The sequence below is a fragment of the Echeneis naucrates genome, chromosome 24, assembly GCF_900963305.1.
Source record: "Echeneis naucrates chromosome 24, fEcheNa1.1, whole genome shotgun sequence".
In the NCBI taxonomy this organism is placed as follows: Eukaryota; Metazoa; Chordata; class Actinopteri; order Carangiformes; family Echeneidae; genus Echeneis; species Echeneis naucrates.
In genome coordinates this window covers 18,020,992-18,039,222 of record NC_042534.1, presented here as the reverse complement: position 1 = coordinate 18,039,222, position 18,231 = coordinate 18,020,992, and the positions used below count along the sequence as shown (strand labels likewise).

Below are 18,231 nucleotides of genomic sequence, written 5' to 3'. Positions count from 1 at the left end.
AATTATGTGCAATCACCTTACAAAGGATTTTATACATGTTTGCACTACACATTTTCTCACAAAATAATTTAACAAACTGTAACCGAAAAAGGAATATGCTGAATCGGAGGCCTATCTTTGCCCATCTTGTACCATCCATAAAATAACCCAGGATATCAGTGATACGAAAAAAAAAAAAAAAAAAAAAAAAATATATATATATATATATATATATTGATCTTAATCATTCCACATTTCAGTCATTTTACATTGTAATCCTTAATTATTTTACCTTTCAATGTTTTCTTGAAACTCAACTGAGATCTACACAATTTCAAATCATCACTAAGTCATAATTTTACTCGCAAAATGTGGGACCTATAAAAGTGAAAAAAAAAAAAAAAAAAACCTATAAAGTGGCTTCACCTTTATTCAGGATTTTGTCTCAGTTACTACTGAAACCCCTTCTGTTTTGCTGTCCTCAGTTACTAATCACTTTTGTCATATGGCCTTATTTAGAAATGCTATCCATTAGTATGTGTTTTATTTATCTATTTTTCATATAAGTGAACAAACAAGCCAGTGTTCAATTATCATTGACTTATTATAATGTGAACCAGTAAGTGATGAAAGCTGAAAGGAATTAAGGAGAACACCTTCAGCAGCTGATGTACCTAACAGAGATGAGTTGTTGGCTGTTTGGGAGAGCTGGAGGAAGGTTTGACTGTTCTCCAGGAGACTCAAAATGGCCTCCTCATCCACTACAGCTTCCTCTGGGATTTTACCACTGCTTCTTGCAAAGTCTGGTGAAGGAAAGCACTGTTAGCGTCTCTAACAATTTTTTTTGTGCATCAAGCTAACCTTGATTGAAATAGCACAGTTGAACAGTTCAATCAACAAACACATCAAGGCAGCAGTGAACCTTTGGTTCAGTGTGAGGTCAGTGTGTCACTCCTGTCCACGGCAGTCTCTATGCTCCAGCGGGAGACTTGGCCGAGTCATTGGCTGCAGATTAGCAAAGTGCAAATAATGCAATGTCACACTATCAACCTTTTACACAGTGGGAGTGACAGGGAGGGAAAAAATGTCAAACTCAACCACAACTACTGTATTAATAGCTAAAAGAAAAGTATTAAAAAGTATTAAAAATCTGTCAAATCCAGTGGATTTAAATGAATAGTGAAGAGCTGGACTCAAACTATGTAGTTCCTTAAAATGTAACCATCTACTAGGGTGAGTGGTGTTAGTTTGTGTGCCTCACCTGGCTGTGAGTTCCTGTGCACCTCCAGATTATTAGCAGGTATGCACAATGTTGACTCTGGGGTGAGGGGATTAGAATGGACTGTAAGGTCAAAAGGACTTCCCTCTTGGTTGTCCTCCCCATCACCTTGGGATGAAGCTTGCATTCTGAGCAGACAAACAAAGAATATAAACTAATTGCTGCACATTAAGGAACCACATTTTATAGCTCTCTGTTGCTGATTTAAGGAGGCACAAACCTGACATATGACAGTGGACTAACATTAATTGATGAGGCCTCGCAAGAGCTGGGCAAAGACAGCAAAGTTTAAATGAAGCCTGCACACCCTGATGTTCCTCTCATGCCACACTGCCCATAACCTTTCTGGGAATATTGTGAATTAATTTGGGAGGCACTCATAGTGGTTGTTGGGGTTTCAGTAGGGGCAGGGACGTTAGATCCTGTGTTTTTTTTTGTTTTTTGTTTTTTTTTTATATTAGAGCAGGCAACTTTATACTTCATATTTTTTTTAATTATTTATCAGCAGTGAGGAAGCAGGGAGCAAGGAGAGGGGAATGACCTGCTGCATAGGTCCCTGGCTGGAGTGATTACAAGGCACACGCTCTAAACCACTTGGCCAACAGCACTCCAGTAAATTCCTTATTTATTATGTACTGACGATGATTCAGCAGCATCCGTTTTGCACTGCTTCCCTCTTTCAGTAGGCCTCTCAGCTTGATTTAACTTTCATTTGCAGATTTACCTTCTTTACAGTTGAATACATTTACGTGACCACTTCCCACTTGTTTATGTAATTTCCATTTTCCTCCATAAATAAGCTGGGTTGTAACATAAGTATACACTCATTCGAAAGCCAATGAACAATGTTCATATGTGCACAGCCCACTGTGAGCTCAGCTGTTACGTGGCTCCCAAAGCAAGAGTACTGTATGGTGTCTGCCCTTATGCATTCATGTTTTATTAGCATCTCTTTACTGTGGGTCTTAATCAGAGGGAGTTATCTATTTACTCTGTAGGTTTACACAGAAGTTGTGTGCACCTGGGCGTGTGTGTGGCAGCACATGCATAGAGAGTTTCTCTGATCTGGTAATTGTGTGCGAGTATATAAAAGTGTGTGCTACAAAATGGCGTGCATCTGTGTGTGGGAGAAGGAATATGAATGGAAAAAAGGCAGGCAGCCAAGATTTCTCTCAACGACAAGCTGCCTATCACACTCCTTTACCCATAGTGCCATGCTACATTGCCTAGCAACTCACTACTTGGTGACTCTGAAATACTGAAATGTTGACTAAATCTGGGACAGGCAGGCAGCAGTTACTTGCAAGAGAAACCAATTTCCAAAGAATGACGATTTAAAAAAGAAAAAGAAAAAGTATTCCATTTCAAGATGGAGTTCTAAAGTAATCCAGAGATCAAAGGCTCATGTTGATGTCAGAGCCTCTTGCCCATAAAGTTTCAGATTTAAATACCACAATGCGCAAGATGATGCCAAGATGATAAGCCTATACCCATTGATTACAACTCCTGTAATTGCATTATCTACTTTCTCAGGATAAACTCAAAAGTAGAAACAGATGGAATAAAAACTGGAGGATAAACCACAACAGACCAGTCAAATACTAAATTGCATTTAGTAAGAAATCAGTCATAAATAAGTTGAAAACTGCTTTTAAATCCGAGTCTGGTTGTGAGGCTGATGAGTTATGAACGGTTTTAAAACGTGATGGATGATGACATCTTGACTGTAACGTGGAATCAGCTGATGTTTGGCTGGACGATTCTGCATTCTCATTCAGATTTTGTTCAACTATGGTGAATGAGGAAAGGGCTCCAGAGAGCCAGTGTGCACGTGCCACTGTCTCACTGTCTCTTAATTAGTCTGCTAGTTAATGACTTTAGAGGCAACAAGGGAGATAGCCGAGACGGCGTCAGGAGATTACAGCAGTGATTAACTCATTTCGCTAACAAGCCACACCCTCCTTCCCACTTCTGCAGGCTCTATTTTGATATGGGAATGGGTATGATGGAACTGATGAAAGAGAAATGGAGGGAAAGGAATCATAATTATCCTGTGGATCAATTTTTACATGTTATAGTATCTGATTAGAAGTTTGTAATGAATCATTTCCATTTCATTTCATTTTCCATTTCCATGTCATTTTCATTTTAAATTGATTCTTTTGGAAATTCACAAAATTGAAATGTTCATGAATCATTTACATCCGTAGTGGTGATCAAAAGTTACCAATCATACATAAATACACTGATCAACCATAAAAGATGATGTGAACAACATTGATGATCTGGTTATCATGGCACTTTTCAGTGGGTGGGTCTTTTAGGCAGCAGGCAACATTTAGCTCTGAAATTGACGTTGAAGCAGAAAAAAATGGACCAGTGTTATCACTCAAGTGGACCTGTGCTTATCACTCAAGACAAGCCCCACTGTACACAAGACCACACCCTGCTCCCTCTGATTTTCCTACTTCATATTGCAGTCAGTGAATAGAAGTTATCTGGATCTGATGCAGATGCACGCACGACTGCTAAGCCAACTGTACTTTTATGTGAAACAGGAAATAAACATTGGGGAAGTAAGGGAGGGGTGTCTAACGTCATAATTTCACTGACTTGCTCTACTCCAACCCCTCAACACATCTGTTTTGACTCCAACCCTTCTTTGTAGGTCTTCACTTGCCCTGAGAGACAAACATGCTGCCATGATGCTGAGGCAATGAGGGAAACTGAGGACATGGAGTGGCTTCATTAGGGTGTAACACAAAGAAGCAAATGAAAAGAAACTTGAGATTGATGTGGTCCCAGACTGTGGGAAACTTGTTTGAAGCATCTTGGGCTCATTATTAAGCATAGTTTCTTTCTACAGAAATCTGAACTCTGTCCCCAAGGAATAAGACATGTCCAATGATGACTTTCAGAGCCTTAACTGTGACCTTGTCACCAGATCAAAAGAAAGATGAGCAACTCACACGTCAAAATCGTTGTCCTTAAGAATCTCCTTGAATCTTTTCATAAAGATTTTCTCACTCTCTGTTGCAGTGAAAAACTGGCGACCTGGAAGACAACAAAAACAAAAACCTTCAACACTTATTGAACACTTGTCCTCTGAGTTTTCCCAGACCTAGAAGTCTTACAGATGTTCCATATTTGGGTATCGTCTGGGAATTTTACCTGGGATTAATCACAATGATAAACAGACTGGATGTAATTCTAAGTACAAACCCTAAAAAGCAAAATCTTTCCAAATTCTTTGTATTTTTGGCATCAACTATAATATGTAGGTAACCTGGACACCACCACTTTGTGCACCTCGTTGCAGGCATGCACATGCAAAAGAACATTTTATCACAACACAGCAGATAAGCCTCTCATTATTTACAACAAGTTTCCACCAGAGCTCCCTTTGTGTGGTGATAAGTCAGAGTTGGTGACAGCAGAGTTCTTGAATCTTTGCTCAGCTTGAAAAGTGATGCCCCTATGATGTGTGGAGGTAATGGAAAATGCTGTCATCCACTGGAAAAGAGCTTAACAAAACAAAGACAGATGTAATAGCTCGGTAATAGGGCTTGAGACATGATGAAACGATACAGTTAGCCACAAAAGTCTATCTCCTGGAAACACTGTCATAAGCAGCATAGAAAGGAGAGAGGTTGGCGCCACTGAATAAAAACAACTCACTTCAGCTTTGAACACATGTTCATTATATTATCTACCTTCATCATGCTCATTTTAAAGAATCCACGTGTTCAGTAGGATTATGTGATTCAGGCTGCATGACACAGAGTGACAATGTTGGTCTGTGTTTGTGCACAGACTGGCCTTAATACTCAAGTAATTTTCTCCCACATGCTTCCTATGCAGCTGAAAGCTCTCTAATACAACCTAGAAATCTTAAGGCCATTTAAATACATATGTAGAAATATTGTTTTGGTTACAAAGTGATCTATTAGCAACGTGTGCCAGTGTTGTGTAGAATCTAGTTGGGTTTAACCTGGTTTTTGCTGATAACCTTGTTTTTTGTTTTGATTTGTTTTATTTTACTGGGCTATGCCTCTTCCTGTTGGCCTTGTTGGGGAATGTTGGAACAATGATCTTAACCACTTTATTTAAAATTTACAACCAAAGGTTAAATCAAAGCAAATGTATTTATATAGCGTCAAATCATAATGTAGTTACATCAATTGATTTTACATAACATAGAAGAGAAATATTTACTAAGTGCTGTGGGTCACGGTTGAACCATGAAAATGGTCTTCACATTGGGGATATATTCCGGTCACTGGCGGTTGTGCTCTCTGCTGTGCTCTGTGTCATCTCGAGTATTGCTTCCACTGTTCTTCTGCTATTATTTCCTAATTCACTCGATTAATCCAACAGCAAATTATTGTCACACCAACACTAAGTTTAAAAGTCAATATCTCTCCTTTCTCCAAAGATTATAACCGGTTCTGCTCCTCCGCTAATCAAACTACCCGATTAGCAATGTCCTCTAGCTCTCTCTCTCCACTCTCTGTTCCTCTTTCTCCTCCTCCTCTCCTCTCCTCTCCTGTTCTGTGTGCCTCATGTGTAGTTATTCTTCTGCTTCCTTTTATGATAGCACCTCTTGTCATACATGCAGGATGATGGTAGAAATGGAGGCGAAAATTAATGAGTTAGAATCACGGCTCCGCACTTTAGCTAGCCCAACTTATGCTAGTATAGCTAGCCTCCCTCCTGTAGCCAGCGTGGGCCGACCTAGACGAGCTCATATGGCAGCCGAGATACTTTCCTCCCAGCCAGTGGCTCCTGAGCAGCCGTGATCTAATCAGGGCGGCTGGGTGACTGTCCGAGACAAGAGGCATAGTTGTAGGCAGCAGCCCCCGGTTCACCCACACCCGCTGAAAAGCTGACTCTAGTGATTGGCGATTCTATTCTGAGGATTGTGAAGTTAGTGACACCGGCAGCCATAGTGAAGTGTATCGGTGCCTTAAAGCAGACATCAAGGAAATTAGAAAGAAATTGGCATTCCAGTAAGTCAGAAGAGTCTCACAGAGCCTGGAAAGATAGCCTAAAAACATATAAAAAAGCTCTCCGCAGTGCTAGAAGTTCATATAATTCTCACGATCAGAGAAAGAATTTATCAGCTCTTGCCTACGTTAGATAAAAATCTCCTACTGAATACAGCAACTCCTGAATCAGCTGCAACACCTTTTACATCTGGAATCATTCTCACCTCTGAATCTCTCAGAGCTTTCATCATCCAGACCATCAACCTGTCTATTAGACCAAGTACCAACTAGCCTCTTTAAAGAGATCTTTTATTTAATTGAGTCGTTCATTCTAGATTTGATTAATCTGACTTTATTTCTGGGATATGTACCTCAGGCACTCAAGACCGCAGTCATCAAACCCCAGCTTAAAAAGCCTCATCTTGATCCAGATGTTTTGGCAAACTATAGACCCATATCGAACCGTCCTTTTATTTCTAAAATCATTGAAAAAGCTGTAGCAAAACAACTACACGACCATCTGGATGGGAACAGCTTGTTTGAACAGTTTCAATCAGGATATAGAGCCCATCATAGCACAGAAACAGCGCTGGTTAAAGTCTCCAATGATATTCTAAAGGCTTCAGACAATGGATCAGCCTCCATACTTCTCCTTCTAGATCTTAGTGCTGCTTCGACAGCATAGATCATAATATTTTACTACAGAGACTGGAACATGAAATTGGAATTAAAGGAACTGCACTAAGGTGGTTCAAATCCTACTTATCAGATAGAAATCAGTTTGTTCATGTTAACAGCAGCTCCTCCTCATGTACTGTACAGTTGGTCAGTCATGGAGTCCCACAGGGCTCGGTACTTGGACCAATCCTCTTTATGTTTTTTCTGCTTCCTCTAGGCAACATTATCAGGAAACACAGCATCAACTTCCACTGCTATGCAGACAACACTCAGCTGTACTTATCAATGAAGCCAAATGAAGTCAGACAGATAGTCAGACAGATAGTCAGACTGCAGACATGTCTTGAAGACAAAAGTCTAGATGACCCAGGACTTTTTACTTCTCAACTCTGAGAAAACTGAAGCTATTGTACTTGGCCTTAAACACCTCAGAGAAACCCTATTTGATCATCTAATCAGTCTGGATGGCATTACTTTGGTTTCCAGCTCCACTGTAAGAAACCTTGGAGTAACCTTTGACCAGGACATGTCCCTCACATAAAACAGGTCAGCAGGACAGCCTTCTTCCACCTTAGAAACATTGGGGAAATCAGAAACATCCTCTCTAAGGATGATGCAGAAAAACTAGCCCATGCATTCATATCTTCACTACTACATACATACGTAGGCTTGACTACTGTAACTGTAATCTGTAATTACAGTTACAGTAATGGGGGGATTAGGGTGTATGGTGGATCAGTGTGGAAAATGGTCGAGGGGCTGGTTTTGGGTTGAGGGGACACAGGTGAAGCCTGGAGAGTGATGGTCAATACTTAGCTCTGTTGGGGGGTTTTATTAAATCCAGGCAGGTATGGGGTCCAAGTGTGCAGGGGCAGGCACTTTTTCTTCCTACGGACTCCTGGGATCCTCACCACTCCTCAGGTCATGGGTTTCCATAGTCCTCCAGGGAATCCAGTTGGTTCTCTTCCTCTTCTTGCTGCTGTCTTCTTTTTTCAATATTTCTTTCACTCTTTTTCTTTGATTAGCAGGCAGATTGGATCTCTCTACTTTCTTCCTCTCACTCGTCTCTGTTCTACTTCTTGCTTTTTGTGTCAGTAGCTTCCCTTTCCAGCTCACAGGTGTCACTCATTTGACTCACCTTTTTTTTTTTTTATTTATTTTTTTTTATAAACTCTCACTCATTTCCCCCTCCCTTTCTTTCAGAAGGTAAAGGACTGTTCTGCTGTTTTTACCTTTCTGCCACACCCACAAATGGGCAACTAGTAGAAAGTGAGTAAGTATAGAAATTGGGGAAGTTTCATATTATAAAGTTAACAATCATAATTAAGGATTTGTTTCCCTGCATTAATATTCTCAATGTGCATGTTCCTCACACTTTTACAGCTGAATGAGAATTACATTTCTTCACTGTCTTCAGGGAAGATTGAGATGAGCCACAGAATCAGGTATAGTCATTATCTGGTACAGCAATATTGGGATGCTGCTTAAGTGCTCATGACAGAGACATCCTGTTTAAAATTCATACAAATGTTCTTTTAAATCATCAAGATTCCTACATGATAGATTTACTGCGTTCCCAATCTAAAAGAGATCTCTCTCACAGAGGCAGATATGCACACACGCACACACACACAGGCATACCCTGATATTTGTGACTATTCTACAAGACTGCCACAAGTTCTTACAGGAGGAGAAATGTACAGCTCATGTATGCATTTGCTTCTTACAACACAATTGAGCAAATAAAATTAATGTTAAAACTACTGGACTGGATCATATCAGTAAGAGGGGTAGGACCAATAAAATCCCCAAGAAAAGATAAACAGGCACATGTGAATAGATAAGAGAAGCAGACTCTTTACTTCAGAGCTCCTCACCTTGTGATTCAGGGGTTTCTATCTGGGTGGCCAGGTTCCTCTCTCGCCTCCTTTTCTTCTCATCCTCCCAGATGGCCTGCAGGCCTGGGTTGGTGCCAATCTGATCTGGACAAGACAAATCATTATGTTAGATAACAAAACCAAATTTTATTACTGAAACTCTTAAACCCTGCAATCAAATTTAGCAGTTTTCTTGTCTAAACTCCATCAAACAATTAACAGAGCTAATTGTTGCTCTTTCTTTTCTGAAACAGATGGACGTATCCGTCACAACACTGGACTGGCCTCTCCTTTTCTTTCTCCATTATAAGACAGCTGTCCCATGTGGTTTACCCTTCTGTGTCAAGTCTTATCCATGTCAGTGTCTATCACTGATATGCTTTGAATGAAGGACTAAAGAAGGTAAAATATCAAAGAGTGTGTTTTTTACGCCTCTTTCTCTTTACAATATATACATTTTTGAAAATGAAACATGTCGAGTATAGCTCTCTTATCAACATATAGTGATCCCTCTTCCTCTTCTGATCCAAGTGTTCAGTGATGACCCCCCCAAACCATACACACACAATACATCTAGTCAAGAGATTTAGGCCCAATCCCAATGTTCACCCTACTCAATACCCCTAGCCCTCACCCACTACCCCTTCACCCTCGAAAGGAAGCCACAAGTGGTAGGGCTTCGTGATCGTCCCTAGGAATTGGGACTCAACTTACCACGTCACTGTGTACAAGTGACTGCGACTGTGTAGTTCCAACAGCAACATCTATGGTTGTGATCGGTTTTTTAGCATTCATCATGCTTTCAAGAGGTACATGGAGAAAAATACACGATTGCTGTCTGGTGTTGCTTGTGAATTTTTTGTGGTCTTTCTTCTCCAACTTCTCCACATCCTCTCGCTCTCTGGGGGTCGCCATTGTTGTTTGATTCAGTATGTGGATGATGATGTAAAGCATTCTGGGAAATTTTCTCTGGTCTTTTCTCGGGAAGTCAGCATCTGAAAACCCTTGATCTGAAGAGCTGGATTCATAGCCCCTACCTGTCGTTATGCCCACTTTCACTTTCCCTCATTCCCCCATCTTCTTCCACTAACTGAGTAAACTGCACTACTGAAAGCCACTGGCTCCATGCTGTCCTGAGAGAACTTACTTTCAATATCCAGCCGATTGAGGATATCTACAGCCACTGCATCAACCTCCAGCTCACAGATGCTTTGCCTCTCTACTTCATCCAGCAATAAGGAGCTGTAGAGAGTCAATTCATGCACAACCGGTTAGTAAGGTGTTAATACAATCCTTCAAACTCCAACAGAGTCTAGAAAAATAACCAAATTGATTTTAATAGTGTTTTTGTTTTTGATGTAGTTTTTTTTACATATTTGGTCTGGGTGCTTAAGAACTAAGCTGAGAAATTGTCCACATTAACATAAAAACAGAACAAAGCTCAATCCATAGGTTATTTCCACCTGCTTGTCAATGAGCAATTGTTCAAATCAATCCAAAGGGGTCAGAGTATCCAATAGAAATTTAGAATTCAACTTTAATTTCTAGTAAGGGACAACACATCATTATATACAGGCCTGACTCACCAGGGTATGGTCTTCTCCTCCCAGCGGTCAAATGCACCTCCCACGCTACTGTCATAGAGTTTGAAAGTGCAAGGACACTTCGAGGGGCTAATGTTGGGATGACTGTTAGGAGTTTGCCTGTCTGAGATGTCTGCAAAACCCAAACACAGAGAGAATCAACATATTTAACTGTATTTCTGGGGATGTGCCAAGAAGCTGACATAACTGCAGCTGCAGCAGAAAAAACGTAGGCGTAGGAGTCTGGAGTGGCCTGAAAACCATCTCAGGATACAGACAGGCTGACTCCCAGGCTGAGGGGGATCAGAAGTGGGTGAATGATCTGAACATGTTCTTCAACAGGTTCAATCAAACACCTAACCTTCCCCCAGCCCAGTCCTCCTTGCTGTCCAATCTGTCCCTCTCTGCTGACCAGGTGAGGAGAGAGTTCAGGAAGATCAAGGTGAAAAAGGCGCAAACCAACTCTGTGGGATTGTGGAGCATGTCTTCAACCTGAGCCTGAAGCTGGGGAGAGTTCCACAACTGTGGAAAACATCCTGCATGGTGCCGGTGCCAGTGCCAAAGACGCCACACCCAAAGGAGCTCAACAGCTACAGGCCAGTGGCGCTGACATCGCACCTGATGAAGACACTGGAACGGCTAGTCCTCGTCCATCTCCGCCCACTGGTGGGACCATTGATGGATCTGCTGCGGTTCGCCTACCAGCCCAGCATTGGTGTGGATGACACTGTCATCTTCCTCCTACACAGAGCCCTCTCCCACCTTGAAAGGCCTGGAAGCACTGCGAGAGTCAATTTTGACTTCTCCAGTGCTTTCAACACCATCCAGCCTCTGCTTCTGAGGGACAAGCTGGTCCTGCCAGGCGTGGATCACCACCTTACAACATGGATTACGGACTACCTCACGGACCCCCCACAGTATGTCAGGAATAAGGACTGTCTCAGACATGGTGGTCTGCAGTACGGGGGCTCCACAGGGAACAGTCTTGGCTCCTTTCCTGTTCACCCTGTACACTCCAGACCGCAGGCACAGTTCTGCACACTGCCATCTGCAGAAGTTCTCTGACGACTCTGCCATTGTTGGCCTCATCACTAACTACGATGGCAGAGAATACAGAAAACTGATCAAGGACTTTGTGGACTGGTGTCAGTGGAACTACCTCCAGATAAACACAGGGAAAACCAAGGAGCTGGTGGTGGATTTCTGCAGACACAATCATGACCCCCGTCACCGGTGAACATCCAGGGAATGGACATAGAGAGAGTGGACTCTTTTAAGTACCTGGGTGTTCACCTGAATGATAAACTGGACTGGACTCATCACACACGTGCACTTCATAAGAAAGGTCAGAGCAGACTTCTTTGACTCTATTGTGGCATCAACCATCTTCTCTGGAGTGGTCTGCTGGAACAGCAGCATCTCAGCTGACAGGAAGAGACTCTGTAAACTGTTAAAGACAGCCAGCTCTGTCTTGGGTTGTCCCCTTGAGTCAGTACAGGTGGTGGGTTAGGGTGTTCATCATTGATGATAGCAGAGCTATCATCAATGATGAACAATGCCTCCCACCCCATACAGGACACCATCAGTCCACTGTGCAGCTCCTTCAGTCACAGACTCTTTCACCCCAAGTGTGTGAAGGAGAGATATCGTAGGTCCTTCCTTCCTGCTGCTGTCAGACTGTTTAATGACCAGGACTGACCGCACCAAAAAAAAAGCTGAGAAAAATTTCGAGTATCTGGCCGTAAACCACCTAACCCTCTCCATGCACGTGGAAAATATAATGACACGAACAAGTGACTAAATGATCATTAAAACCAAGATTTTTGCTGGAAAATTTCAGGCCGATAAAGGATCGTGAAATTATACATTAAAAGGTAAATACATCAATTGTATTAATGCCAATGTAGAGAAGCTCTAACGTCAAGTGCAGTCATGTCCCTAACTGCCTCTTACCTTTGCTCTGACTCCTGCGGAACTTGACAGCGCCCAGGTTGACCAAGTTCATGCCGTACAGGTTGTAGTCTATGAAGAGCTGCAACAGATAGGGGATGTGGCCTTCGTGGGGCTGGTAGCTCTTGTTCATCACTGCTCCACCCTGCAACAGCTCACACACCCTGCAAGAAGTGATTATTCCATAATGGCCAGTTGAGTGAAAAAACATTTGTTTGGACAATTACAAAAAGGTCAAGCCCGAAATTATTCATACCCCTAGCAAATTTTGACTTAGTTATTTTTATTCAACCAGGAAGTTTTTTCTTGATTGAAAATGAAAAGGCATTTCCAGGAAGATAAGCTTTTTGCATGTGTCCACTGGTATTTTAGCCCATTCGTCTAAGCGATGAGCTCCAATTCTTTCAGGTTGGAGGGTCTCCTTGCCATCACCCTGATCTTTAGCTCCCTCCACAGATTCTCAATCGGATTCAAGTCAGGACTCTGGCTGGGCCACTGCAAAATGTTGATATTTTTATTCGCTAACCATTTCTTCACCACTTTTGCTGTGTGTTTTGGATCATTGTCGTGCTGAAATGTCCACCGGTGCCACAGGCCAAGTTTCTCTGCAGACTGCCTGATGTTGTTTTTGAGAATATTGATATATTTCTCTTTTTTCATGATGCCGTTAACTGTAATTGATTGATTCGCTTTTGGCTTCCAACCAATGTCTTGTATATTTTAATTACGCTTTGCACTGTAGCCACAGGAACTTGAAAACACTTAGATATGGCCTTATAGCCCTTTCCTGACTTGTGAGCAGCCACAATGCACAGCCGCAGTGAGCTCCTTTGTCTTAGCCATGACTGTCCACAAACTAACTGCAGAGAGCTGCTGTTTTTCACTTGCTGAGTTGATTAACACAGCTGTTTCCAATGAATCAGGGTAAATAAGATGCTTCAGAACAGCTTGGACTATTTGGAATAGTGGAGAACTTTGGATTTTCCCATAGACTGTGACAATTTGCAAAGGGTATGAATAATTTTGGACATGCCACTTTTTGTTAAAATGTAAATAATAGCTGTGAATTTTTTTCCCACAGTGATGCCTCTTGTGCATTGTCTGGGAGATGCCTTTTCATCTTCAAAAAAAAAAAATAAATAACTTTCTGGTTGAATAAAAGTAACAAAGTCAAAATTTGCTAGGGGTATGAATAATTTCGGGCTTGACTGTAGCTTTTTCTTTTTCTCCACAATATGCAAAAACATCTTCAAAGTGTAAATTCTTCCTTCCCTCCCATTAAGGGGCAGGTTTGATTTTTGCTGTAAAAGGTAAGTCAAACATACATCTTGTGAGATGCATTTTTTGTATTTATTTTATTTATTATTATTTTTTTTTACAATGTGCCTTTTTAAATATGTTTTGTGTTCACACTAAAAATAAAGGGTTTAGGGTTAGGGTTGTCAAAACACAATTAGTTGAGGCAACAATTTTGCCAAAAACACCTTTTTTCTCTTCTTATTCTTTTCTTTAATCGCTGCTCTTTCCACTGTCTTACTGTTATCTCTACTGTCTCACTGTCCTTGAGCCTCTTCCTGTCACTCTCCCTTTGTCCCTCTCAGTGAGTTACTCACTCTGCAGAGTATCAGTTCAGCAGCCTGACTCCACACCATCAGAAGTGATTCTATTTTCCTTGAACATTTCCATGCACTTAAACATACACAAAAACACGACTGACCACAACTGAATGGACAGCAATCAATTTCAGGTTAGAGAGCTGGAGTGATCCAGTATTATCAAACAACAGGAGCCCAGGATAATCTCTTTCATATTAAACTGCGTCAATCAGCAGGAACCTTACCTTTTGACCATCTGAGGATTGAACAGATAAATCTTCATAAAGTGCTTCTCCTTGGCATGAAAGCCATAGAAAGGCCTATAGGAAAAAGACAGGATGGGAGACACAAATCAACAAAAACCTACAGCCATTTTTATTTTGTAATTCTATACATTTGAAATGGTTTCATGTTATATGATGCTGCGAAGATAAATCTCTACTTCATCAGCTAAGACCATTTAACAAAGATGAGTCACTTACATGCCCGAGACCAGCACCACTTTGAAGACATGCTGAGTGCTGGAGGCAGGGTTTCCCATGGCAACGTTGAGGGCTCGATCTATGCTGAAAGCCACCTTGCGCAGGTAAAATTCTGGCTGCTGCCCAAAGCCATCATAGGGCACATAAATGTACGGGAACACACCGTGGAGGTGAAGACATGTCTTTTGACCTGTAACACAATAACAAACGTATTCAATTCCGAGTTCATTTTTGGAGAAGATGGGACACTAAAAAAAAAACTGAATATTTATGGTTGTACATTTGTTGTTTATATATTTCAAACTGTGTGCTTTCTTTTACTGTTTTTGTCGGTGCTGTACCTGCTGGAACAACAATTTCCCTGACGGAGACCTCCCAAGGGATTAATAAAGTCTATCTTATCTTATCTTATCTTATCATTATTCATGGTATCCTTGTACATTGTAGAAAACATTTTGTTCTATCTTATTTAGTTATTTAATTTATTATTTACGATGTGTCAGATAATTCTTAATACACAAGCATTGCAATTACAATGGCTTTGTATTAATAATAATAATTGTTTGAGTATTCCCATTAATTTCCTTTGTTTAAACCGGGACTTTATCTTCAACCATTTGAGTGCTTTTCAAAGAATGTTTTGGGTCATTATCCAGTTGGAAGACCCATGACCTCTAAAGGAAACCAATTTTCTGACACTGGGCTCTACATTGTGCCCCAAAATTCTTTGATAGTCATTAGATTTTCTGATGCTATTGATAAAGTCAAGGCATTGTTTCCAGAGGTAGCAAAACAACCGAATCATCCCTGCATCCCCACCATCCTTAACCGTAATGCCATAACAGTGCCACAATGTGCTTTCTGAAATGGGACACTGGTGAGAGGCCCTGGCTGACCCCACTGAGGAAGCTAAAACATTTCTGGGAGAAAATGTTATGGACAGATAAGGCAAAACAGAGCATTTTGGTATGTGTGTACACACATGCATGCATACATACATACAAAACTCTCATTCTGACACTCATTCTATGTGACACAGTCATGAGCAAACACATGAAAATGAATTTGCACACTGCAGACATTAAATCTTCTGGCATGCTTAAACTGAGATGGATGGAGACCTTTGAGGGTTGAATCAGAGTTCTCCACTTTAACATTTTCTAGGTGATCGCTGCAGCAGAAGATAAATGAGTGCAGAAAAAAAAAGGGGGGGGGGGGCCGGTTAAGATTCATGACACCTTCGAACAGTCTTAAAGCTGCTCACTATCCAAATAACTAAAAAAAAAAAAAAAGGTATTTTGGGTGCAACAGTAGAAGAGTGGAGATGATTGAGGTCTAGACTGATGTGAAGTGAGGTCAGTCATTCCAAAGAGCAGAGATACACAAACACAGACTGCTGAGGAGTCATCTGAGGTGAGCTGGGCTGTAGACAGACACTACACTATGATTCAATCCATTCACTATAAGCTTTGCTTAGTGTTCATATCTGTGCCACTCATTGTGTTTAATAAGGTTCCATGAGAAAGCAGTCTAAAAATGGGGGAAAATATATATATATATCTTCAAGGTGCTGAGGTACACATAAACCTAAACCACTTCCGCCAGTTCAGCCTGCACCAGCGACAGGCTGACAGGCTGCTGAGCAGTAGGAGGCAGTGTTGAGCAGCTTGACATGCCTGCACAAGCCCTGCGATGGGAATTCCAGCTCTTTTTAAAGAGCTGGCTTGCTCCCAAGTGGCTCCTTAGATTTTTTTGTTGCTTAAATTGATTTATTACAAAAATAATGTAACATTATGTGTAAAATAAATTACTAATGTAAATAACATGCATTATATTAAATATTTATGATCTATATGGCTATTTTTATATATTTAACAAACAGAACTTGGAGCATAATGCTACAAATAATAAAATTATTAAAGTACAAAAACCCAAAAAAATAACACTCCTCCGCCTACCACTGGTAGGCTTGTGACCAGCTGAAGCCTACCAGTGGTTTGTGTTGTGGCTGGGGTTTGAATCCAGGGTCTGCAAAGTATGCGGCTCTACCATTCAACTACATCCTGTGGTCAAAAACCCAAAGATCCAACTCAAGTAGAAAAAAGGTCCAATCTCTGATTAAATGTATACAATTTATAAACTTTTACAATATAACAGAATATAAATTAAAATGTGTACAACAAAAAGAGGAATGCAGCATCCAGGTAACTGTTTTAGTTAGTCTTGAGTGAAGATTAGCATTAAGAATAACCAAGTTCTTCAGCTTTGAGAGGTTGATCCTGTTTCTTCTCTCCGTTTTTACTATTTGCCCTATTTTGGAGAAAATTTTCTCTGAGGGGATGGACGAATGCACAGTCTCAGTGCCATCACATGTATAAGATGTGGGCAGACTGAAGGCTTGGTCTCCCACCAGCTCAGTGGGTCAGCATTTCACTGGAAAAGGGGTTCCTCACCTTTCCAGTTGTCTCTGTATTGACAACACGCACACACAAAAAAAAAAAAAAAAAACAATAACAAAGGGGGGTTTCTTGCACCACTCCTCCACCAACCACTGAAATGCACACACACACACACACACACACACACACACACACACACACACACACACACACACACACACACACACACACACACACACACACACACACACACAGACACAGACACAGACATACAAATCTGCTGCTTGCCAACTATCCTTATTCTGGACCCAATGTAGGGTCTCCAAAGGAGTAACACAGTATAGAAAACAAGCTTCCCAGGACAAGCTGAATCAAGAATCTGCTGCACTGCCAAGACAGTAGCATGTGCTGGAGCTTTGAGAAAGACATCCCTGTTGTCACATGCGAGAATGAAACGTGCAACAGACATGTCAACATGTTTGTATGAATCTAGTATATGAATCATGATCATATTTTCACATTCTAGCAACAAATTACAAAAGATATGTGAAGTCCTTTGTACACACAGTCATTCAGGATTTTAGATGAGGTCTAACGTTTACAGGTTTCCGTTTCTCTCATAGGGGACTGCTGCACTCCTTCTGTTTCACTTGACAACTAACCAGACAAGAACAACCTAGACCTCTGGGTTTCTTTCCTGAGCAAATTTGGGGGTCTTTTTTCCATATGATATTTTAATTCAGACAGTCCCTGTCAGGGCCACTCACTGACAGTTGACCAACCATCAGCAGAGGGGATAAGTCTCATGACCACACACAGCAAGAATGGAAGACATGGGTTTCTCGCTACAAATTGAGATTTTGTTAAAACCCAGGATCTTGCAGGGTTCTTATGAGATTATTTCCCATCATGCTCCTGGTGGAAATTTACAGAAAAAATTGAGTTTGAGTAATGCTAGATTATTTATTTGAATTATCATCACTATTATTGTCCTAAAATTATTTCATGTACTTTGAATTTATAATTTAAAGTTTTTTCCTTGTGTTTCGTTGTGTTTAATCATGCCAGCCTAACAGCAACCACTCACATTTTGCTAACTCCAAAAGAAACTCAGTTCATCCCTTTCTGTTTGGTGTTGGAGAAAATGTTGTTGAACATCATCATATATATATATATATAGACTACACATTAAACAGCATAAAAATATTAAAGATGTTTTATTTGATTTAGTTAACACTTAAGCTGGGGTGTTTTCCTCACATCAGATGATTGATGGGAATTTCGAAACTTGCCAGTGTAAGTGCAAGTTCTGATCGGTCAGTTAGTTATACAGGGGCGGAGGGTATCCTGACTCTTCATTCACTGATTAGTGCACATCTTCAATCGCTGCAGACAAAAGAGTTCACAGTTTAATAGGTAAT

The 18,231-nt window shown here is 40.9% G+C and overlaps 1 protein-coding gene across 2 annotated transcripts in view; it reads right to left on the bottom strand.

The window, feature by feature from the left end:
• Nucleotides 1-18,231, bottom strand: part of rev3l (REV3 like, DNA directed polymerase zeta catalytic subunit) — an 89,905-nt gene that overhangs the window by 29,183 nt on the left and 42,491 nt on the right. The window contains exons 2-10 of one of the 2 annotated variants that reach the window (XM_029495787.1): nucleotides 14,412-14,601; nucleotides 14,175-14,249; nucleotides 12,338-12,498; nucleotides 10,388-10,517; nucleotides 9,949-10,043; nucleotides 8,802-8,906; nucleotides 4,228-4,312; nucleotides 1,241-1,386; nucleotides 636-782 (exon numbers count right to left, since the gene is read on the bottom strand). In XM_029495787.1, the coding sequence (XP_029351647.1) occupies nucleotides 636-782; nucleotides 1,241-1,386; nucleotides 4,228-4,312; nucleotides 8,802-8,906; nucleotides 9,949-10,043; nucleotides 10,388-10,517; nucleotides 12,338-12,498; nucleotides 14,175-14,249; nucleotides 14,412-14,601 (1,134 nt within the window). The remainder of the gene's footprint in view (nucleotides 1-635; nucleotides 783-1,240; nucleotides 1,387-4,227; nucleotides 4,313-8,801; nucleotides 8,907-9,948; nucleotides 10,044-10,387; nucleotides 10,518-12,337; nucleotides 12,499-14,174; nucleotides 14,250-14,411; nucleotides 14,602-18,231) is intronic. The other variant, XM_029495788.1, reaches the window with a different exon arrangement.